Below are 8,620 nucleotides of genomic sequence, written 5' to 3'. Positions count from 1 at the left end.
CGCCCTACCCCCACCCCACCCAGGTCCGGCCGCTCGTCCAGATCAAACAGCATCTGTCCATCCCCGGCCTGGGGTCAACCGCCACCTCTCCCGCCAGTGGCCCACGACCCACCAGCCCCACACAGTCGGGCTCGGCCCACGATAATATGTTCAACGTGTGCGTGGCGTTTGCAGCCGAGAGGTGGGCTGGGAGGAGGAATGGTGAGTGCGTTTGTGTTTTTTTTTTCTCTTCTCTTCCTGATCACATCATATTTCAGGTACGGGATGCCCTCCATTACCTGTCACAGCTTTGGGAGTTTGTCGGTAGTGATTGTCTGCTGTACTGACACGGCATCTGTTAGAAATACCTTTTGGCTTTGGGTGTCTATAGACGGTGAAAGATCTTTCTTGTCAGTTTGTCAGTGTTTGAGCGCTTAATCAGCTGCTTGCACTGTATGCTTCCCAGGAAGCTGAGAATGTTTCTGAGTGTTCTATGGTCTGCTGGTGTAATGATATAGTGTAAAGCACATAGAGTTTGCCGTAGAGCGGGATAATTCGCTATACAAATGCTATTTATTATTATTAGTATGTGTTGCCACGTTTATAATCGCCTCCATCTCTGCCCTGTAGTTTGTACTATACTGCCAGGTTGGGGCTGCCTCTGCTTGGCTTGGCATCATCCATTTGGGAACGATATGTACACTCCTGCTGTCTTTTCACAGCAAATCTATGTGTATAGATCTTTTTCCATGCTTCGAGGGGGTATCTTTCTTCAAGCATGGATAGGGTACGAGTTTTCTTGCTCAGGTTGCTGTGGTCGTCTTTTGTAGTGAACACAGGGACAGAAGTGTGAATAGTTGTATGTTTTTTTTAATGTGAATATTTTGTACTGTGACCGTGTGTCATCTTATGAGAGTGTGTTATGTTATAATAAGAGAACATTTGTATCCTGCCTTTCCCCACAGCATGGGCCCAAGGCGTACATAGGAGATTAAAAATGCATTCATACAAACACCATACAAATTCATCATGTGCACACTTTTTGACAGCAACATTCTTTCAGACAATAAAAAATGCTCATAAAAAGGGCAAAGGTACTGTTCATTAATTAAAATAGATGTGTTTTGAGTCCCCTTTTGAAGGTATCAAGTTTTATTTCGCTTCTCAAATCATGAGGGAGAGTGTTCCAAACTGTTGGCCCAGAAAAAGAAAAAGCTCTCTCACCATATTTCTTCAGTGACACACGAGGTGTTGAAATTAGTCTAGAGCCACTGGATCTTAGTTCCCGTGATGGTGTGTATGGTACAATGAGTTCTTGAATGTATGTGGCAGACCGGTTAGTTTGACCTTTGAAGCATAGTAGGGCTAACTTATATTCAATTCTCGCTTTCAGTGAAAGTCAATGGAGCTCTTTAAGTAGTGGAGTCTCATGATGGTGTTTTGATTGCTTTAATACTATCCTGTCTGCATTGTTTTGAATGCGTTGGAGTTTTGCAATTTTTTCTTCGGGCAGGCCAGCGAACAGTGAATTGCAATAATCAGTGCGTGACAAAATGAAGGCAAACACTAGTTTTTTGGTGGCATCAGTGCTAAGAAATTTCCTTATGTGAGCAATTCTTCTCATTTCTAAGTATGAAATTTTACATAGATGGTTAAGTTGGGTCTCCATGGACAAGTCTTTGTCTAAGTAAACTCCTAGATATTTTGCTTTGTTTGAAAAAGCGACAGTACCTTTGCCAATGGAGAGACATTCTACATCAAGAGCATTTATCTTTGAGCTGGTTGAGCATGGCATGATTTCTGTTTTGTCATCATTTAATTTCAATTTATTTTCAGTCATCCATGCTTTTACAGATTCAAAACATTCTGAGGTGTCTTTTAACAGAGATTGAATATTGTTGAGTTTTGCAGACTTGTAAAGTTGTGTATCATCTGGGTACATATGGTAGGGCATGGAATGGTGTCTGATAGTACGACCAAGGGGTAAGGTGTACATAGTGTACAGCACAGGTCCTAGTACTGACCCCTGGGGCACACCAAATTCCAGCAATTGATGACAGGATTGCATGCCTTCAACAACAACAAAGTATGATCTATCTATATTGTGAGAGTGTGTTTGTGACAATGTATGTTTGTGCTCTCACTGCTGTACTGTTTTGTTGCAATCTTGACAGATGCCCAGACCATTCCATTAACTGTTTATCGATATATTGCAAGCGGAAAATTGAGCATGGGTGGTTGGTGGGTGCTCGGGTGTGGTTTGCTCCCTCTTTCCTATCAAACCCCTATTGTCCTTATCTCTCCTCCTTTTTTGTGTTTCTTACTCTCTTGTAACACCTCTAATCTTCAGCACTTATATGACCTTATTGTATTGCAAGTGCCGTAAAACTTTTACCAAAAAGAAAATTGAGCCAACTTGTTCTCTGACAATCCCTTCAGAAAACTCCAAGAAGCGGGCGGTGGACTCCATCTTTGTCCTGCACCAAAGCGGTCTGTTGACCGAACACTCCCTGGATCCCAAGGCCCGGGCTGCGACAGGACCGGACCGTGCGTCTGACGACTCACCCATCGACCTGGAGATGAAAGGACTGCAGCAGTGGAACTTGCTCAGGTGGGCTTTTTCAGACTTTTTTTTTGGGTGGTATTGTGTGGTATATGCAGAATGGGTTATATCAAAGTAACATGTGATGTATGATATTTCAAAGTAATGCAGATCAAGTCGAATAATTGAACTAGGGAGACAGACACTCCAGGGAATCTGTAGCCCACAGCATGTAGACAGCAGCCAGAGAATAATTAATTTAATTGTAGGTGTTTTTACACCCCCATTGACACAATTAAGGTCAATTAGAAGGTAAGCTTCAGACCCTGCCTGTCGGCGCCAACCCGGACTGAGAGGAATACAACATCCCAGCAGAAAGGCCGAGATACACGATAAAAATTTCTCCCCTCTCTAGAATTTAAGTTGGTCTCCTGTGTGCGATAGCGAAGTGCCTAACCACTACACCACAGACGTTGATGTGAGTGGGATGGACATCTGGACGTGCACATGGAGTGTGTTTGAGACCTGTTTGGTTGAGCTATTTTAGGAAAATTTGAGTGCATTCTAGTTTCTTAACTCATTAAACCTGAGTGGCCGTTTCCAGTAAGCAAAGCTTGTCAGTCTAATGAACGACTGCTCTCACCCGCTGGTCCAATACACGTGGGTATAAAGAGTTTCTTGTCTAAACAGCTGTGACTATGGATAAATTCTCTATAAAGCTTAGCTCAGGGAAGCTACACTCCACCATCTTTATATTTATGTCTGTGCTTTGACCTGAGTGGAAGCACATGTCGTGAAAGTAGCAGAGCATCAGTCGAGTTGAGTTGAAACAAAATCAATTCCGTCAAACAGTGGAAATCAATTCTGGGGTCAGTAAGTTAATCTTCTTTTTCGGCTTCAAGTGCTGGATGTGAATGAGTCATCACCGATTGTGGTTCAGGCTCATATCTGTTCGTTATTTGATTCTGTCAGTGTATGGTTCAGTCATCTACATAATCCACAGAACGTGGGATGAAAATATCGTGCAGATTGGTGGAAAAACATTTCTTTTAAAAACAAGAGCTTATTTAAGTTGAATGTTCAGTCATAACTTTTGTGGAAAATATAACACGCTGTCTCTGTCTAAATGTACTAAGGTAAAAACTATTTAAATATGGGGTTAACTAGGTTTTTATGGAGAAAATTTGCTAAGGAATAGATTTATGTCAAAAACTGGGTTACTGTAAAGACTGACTACACTGGGCTATTTTGGGCTCTACTGCAGAATAAGTTACAAGTCAGTAGTAAGCAGTTCTTCTATTTTTAAGTCAGATGACCTGCTAGACAAGCTGAGGTTGTCTTTATGTCAATATACCATATCGTGCAACTCAACAACCTTAAATTGTGTTGAAGTTTGTGAACTCTATCGCTATGATGCATCTAATATTTAAAATTCCCTGCCATCATAAAATTACAGAGCGTTCACTATAAGCTGTAATTCATGTTTGCCATCTTGAGCTCTGAAAAAAGAACTTATATCAGCATGAGAAAAATAATCAGTTAGTGAATGAGTTCACTCAAATTCAGTGCCCTTTGGCCTATAATGATAAAATAATAATAAAACGGTATTTATATAGCATATTTCCATAATTTACAATGCTCAATATGCTTTTCAAGACTCTTTAAAATATTAGTAGGCAACAATAGGATTAAAACACATTCAGCATTAATGCACAAGAGCTGTCCTGAATACAAGATGCTACGACACATTTCAGGTCAAGGTCGACCCCTGAGGTCAAACCGCCGCTGGCCTCCAACAACCCGCTGGTGGTGGCAGCCGATGTGGTCCAGACACAGTTGCCGTCTGCCGATGCCGCCATTCACGGTGAGTGAAAGAAATAGGTGTGGGTGCTTTTCAACCCCCAACGACACTATCTAGATAACTTAGGAGGCAGGTTTCTTTATTTTTTTCAATGTAGGTGTTTTTACGCCCTCATCAACACAATTTACATAACTTAAGAGGCAAGTTTCTGACCCTGTCTGTTAGGGCCAACCCAGGCTGAGAGGGATACAATATCCCAACAGAAAGACAGAGATACTGATATTGTGGCAATGCACCTTTCTTTACTACCCCCCTCCCACACACACACACACACACACACACACACACGCTCACACACACACACTCATTTATCAGATCAGATGGAATGGGTGATTGATGTGTGCTTGGGTGTGGTTTGCTCCTTCTGTCCTAATAAACATATGTTATCATTATTTCTCCTTTTTATTTTCTCTGTATGTTACTCTCTAGTAACGTTTCTAATCTATGGCGCTTACATGACATGTTGTGTTGCAAGTGCCGTATAACTTATTAAATTGAAAAATAAAAAGAACAGATGGACCCAGAACAGTACCCAAAATGTTGTGAAGTCGTACTTGGTCATGTCTAATTAAGTTTTGGTGAACTTTTGGCTTAAAAGGCCATATGTCAAATAACCTTACACACACAACGAGCCTTATAGTGTAATGCTTAAAGATCTATAGTTGAGCAAATCTGAGTTACGACTAGTCCTGTCTGTGCATTGAAAGTAGTGTAGTTATAAATAATAACATGGTTGCAGAGAGAAAAGTTGTGTCCTTGTGTGTCCAGCTATTTAGAAATACTGAGGCTTGTACTGCCGGGCCAAGGCAGACCGAGGTATCTGCAAAAATTATCAATCTTTGCATCTTCATTTAAATGGACGCCTGTACCCATTCTGCATCTTGTTTCAAAGGCAGGAAGACGTTTCTGCACTACAAATAGGATGTTTCCCTATAGCAAACAGACGTAACTGAAGGGCCATGCCCATATTTCCAATGGCTGCGCAACGTAACTCAAAATCATAAAAAGTGCAAATACGTCGCTCTGCCTTGGCACGGCAGTGTAGAGATATAAACCAGGCCGAAGGGCTAGAACCCAGCTGGCCCCTGGATTGGAAAAGTAAAGCAGAGATACAAAGAAAGAGATAGGGGGATGAAGACAGGGGAAACTGGGAGGGGGAATTTAGAGGGAGAGAGGGGAATAAAGAATTGTGAATTAGAGAGAGAGAGAGAGAGAGATAGATTCAATGAGAGAGAGAGAGAGAGAGAGAGAGAGAGATAAGTGGTAAAGGCCAAAAGAGACAAAGAAACAAGACAAAGCTAACCAGTTACTTTCTAAAGCGTACACTACAGGGGAGGGCTCTCGTTTCCTAGAGGTGTAAAATCGATAAGAGTCGGCTTTGGCTCCACCTGGGCTGAATTTGAAATCTCCTACCGACTGAAAATGTTTTTTGTGTTTAATGTGTCCTGCACACTCATATGACCGTATGCAGTTTCGATTGCCATAAAATACTTACCAAAAAAAACACCGAAAAACAAAAGCAAACCAAGAAAAACCCCCACTACAGATTAGCCAGATGATTTTAACATTTGTATTCTGAAATGAAGACCAGTTTTACGACATTTGGGTATTGTTCTTGAGTTCATCAAATTGCTTTAAGAGCATATTAGGACGTGAAAATTTTCCCTCAAAACTAAAGAAAGTTTGATCTACATGTACATAGACGTGGGCGAGCCAGAACCTCCCTCGGTGAGCCAGCACAGCCCCAAGGACAGCTTGACCTCTGGTGACCACCACAGTGGGCGGACAGCGGTGGAACAGGGCAGCCGGAGGGTGCTGGATGAGCAGTGGGTGTCCCAGGTGAGTGGGTTTTGCTATGATATTATTGATCTCTTCATGTGTTGGAGGTGTGGAGGGGGGGGGGGGGTCTCGTGGTCTAGAGGTGCGGTGTTTGCCTCTTGGTCTATAGGTCCCGGGTTCAAAATCTGACCTTTTCTTTCTCTAAAATGTTCTGCTTTCACCTCCTTTCCTGCTCTCCAACCTGTTCTTTTGTCTACTTTCATCTCCCCTTTCTTTGTGTGTCTCTCTCTCTCTTTAACACCTCTAATCTTCTGGCGCTCACATGTTTTCAAGTCCCTTAAGGTGCGAGCATTTCGCTCTTGGCAGCGCAATGCCTTCCTCAAGTAACCACATGTCCTTGTCATCTGGTCAACGCCAGAGTAGAGCAAGCTTTGTAAGTCTGTAGGTGTGTGTAGGAGCTTGCGTCGAAGAACTGCCAGGTTTGGGCAGTGAAGGAGAAGATGGTAGTCCCAGTGTCTGCAATGGGGTTCCCACATGGGGTTGATTCTGTTTATGTGTGGCGCTGATATGACCTTATGCAGTTGCGAGCACTGTAAAATCTCCACTAAAACTCTCTCTCTCTCTCTCTCTCTCTCTCTCTGTCTCTCTCTCTCTCTCTCTCTCTCTCTCTCTCTCTCTCTCTCTCTCTCTCTCTCACTGTCTCTCCCTCTTTCTCTCTTTATATGTATTTACATACATATGTACGTGTATGTCCAGGTGGAAATCATCACCCACCAAGGCCCTCACCGGCGTCTCTGGATGGGCCCACAGTTCTCCTTCAAGACCTACCAGAGCCCTCAGAGCACCACGGTCCTCTCCTCCTCCTCCTCCTCCCTCTTCTCCAGCAGTCCAGAGGCCAGCGGTCAAGTGACCACCATGGACATACTGACCGATGACTGTGACCTGGACAGCCTCAAGTGAGTGATGGTCAGCTTGTTGGGTACATGAGTGGTGACAGGTGGATAGATAGATAGATAGATAGATAGATAGATAGATAGATAGATAGATAGATAGATAGATAGATAGATAGATAGATAGATAGATGGTTAAATTTGTAGAATGATGAATGGATGGATAGAGGGAGGAAAACAGGGGTAAGAGAGAGAAGGTTTTTTTTTAAAGTAGAGAGATGTAAATATTGGGGTGAGGAGAAGGGAGAGAAAGAGAGAGAGGGTAATAGAAAGAGAGAGAGGGTGAAAGAAAGAGAGGTTGACAGAAAAAGAAAGAGAGGTTGACAGAAAGAGAAAGAGAGAGAGTTGGAAAGAGACGGCATCCTGTACAGTCTCAAGTGAGATCTGTTGCTTACCTAGATGGTGATGGGTGGGTGGGTGGATAGAAGCTTGACAGATGGATGGATGGATTGGTTGGTGAATGGATGGGTGAATGGTTAGAAGATTGATAGATGGATGATTAGGTGGATTGATAGATAGCCAGAGATAATAAGAGAGATGAGAGACAGAGGAGGAAACTTCAAGACAGAGGGTGAGACAAGAAGAGAACTACCTGATCATCTGTCACCTGTATACATCTGTTGTGTCCACCAGACTACACCCCAGCCGGTCAAGCCCTGTGGCCATGCCCAACACGCGGCCGGCGTACACACGATCCTCCACCACTGAGTGGATGGCCAGCCCAGGTCGCAGTTACAGCAGTGGACCCTTGTACATTGAGGCAGGTCGGTCCCATCTGGATGTGCTGTTTATGTGTTGTATGTTGTATGTCATTGTTGTGTGTTCACATCTTTTCTCTCCTTATGCTTACACACAGTAGCACATAGGTTGGTTCCATCAGGATGTGTTGTTTGTGTGTTATTGTTATATGTTCAGATCTTTTCTCTCCATGTACATACACATCGACTCTTTAACCCCAACGTCAAGTCTGTGCTCCTCTTTGGCTACGAAACTTGGAAGACAACAAAGACAGTACTGAATAAAGTCCAGACTTTCATCAACAGATGTATGAGGAGTATTCTAAGAATTAAGAGGCAGGATAGAATAAGAAATGAAGAGCTGTGGGAAAGGACAGCACAAAAGGATATAGAAGTAGAAATAGGACTAAGAAAGTGGCGATGGATGGGAAACACCTTAAGAAAGCTCAGCAGATACATCACAAGATAGTCACTGCAGTGGAACCCACAAAGAGCACAAGCCAGGGGTAGGCCACGGGAAACATGGAGGAGATGCGTGGAAAGGGACATGAGAGAAATGAAGCTCACTTGGAACGAGCTTGGAAGGATGGTTCAGGACAGAGATAAATGGAAGGAGCTTGTATGTGGCCTTTACCCTGCCAGGTGTGAAAGGCATTGATGATGATGATGACATACACCCCGTTATACATCAAGGCCGGTTTATCCCATCAGGATGTGTTATTTGTGTGTCATATTTTATATGTCATTGTTGAATACCCAGAGCTTCCTTCTA

The 8,620-nt window shown here is 43.1% G+C and overlaps 1 protein-coding gene across 3 annotated transcripts in view; it reads left to right on the top strand.

Moving 5' to 3' along the window:
• LOC101861340 (breast carcinoma-amplified sequence 3) overlaps window positions 1-8,620 on the top strand; it is a gene marked incomplete at both ends in the record, with an annotated part of 27,854 nt that overhangs the window by 17,737 nt on the left and 1,497 nt on the right. For 2 of the 3 annotated variants that reach the window (XM_013090857.1, XM_035973646.1), the window contains 6 exon segments: window positions 42-201; window positions 2,419-2,590; window positions 4,276-4,385; window positions 6,085-6,221; window positions 6,918-7,117; window positions 7,745-7,875. In XM_013090857.1, coding sequence (XP_012946311.1) covers window positions 42-201; window positions 2,419-2,590; window positions 4,276-4,385; window positions 6,085-6,221; window positions 6,918-7,117; window positions 7,745-7,875 — 910 coding nt within the window. 3 annotated transcript variants of the gene reach the window in all.

This window comes from Aplysia californica, unplaced genomic scaffold, assembly GCF_000002075.1.
Source record: "Aplysia californica isolate F4 #8 unplaced genomic scaffold, AplCal3.0 scaffold01585, whole genome shotgun sequence".
Lineage (NCBI taxonomy): Eukaryota > Metazoa > Mollusca > Gastropoda > Aplysiida > Aplysiidae > Aplysia > Aplysia californica.
This window is presented reverse-complemented; position numbering and strand designations above follow the sequence as displayed.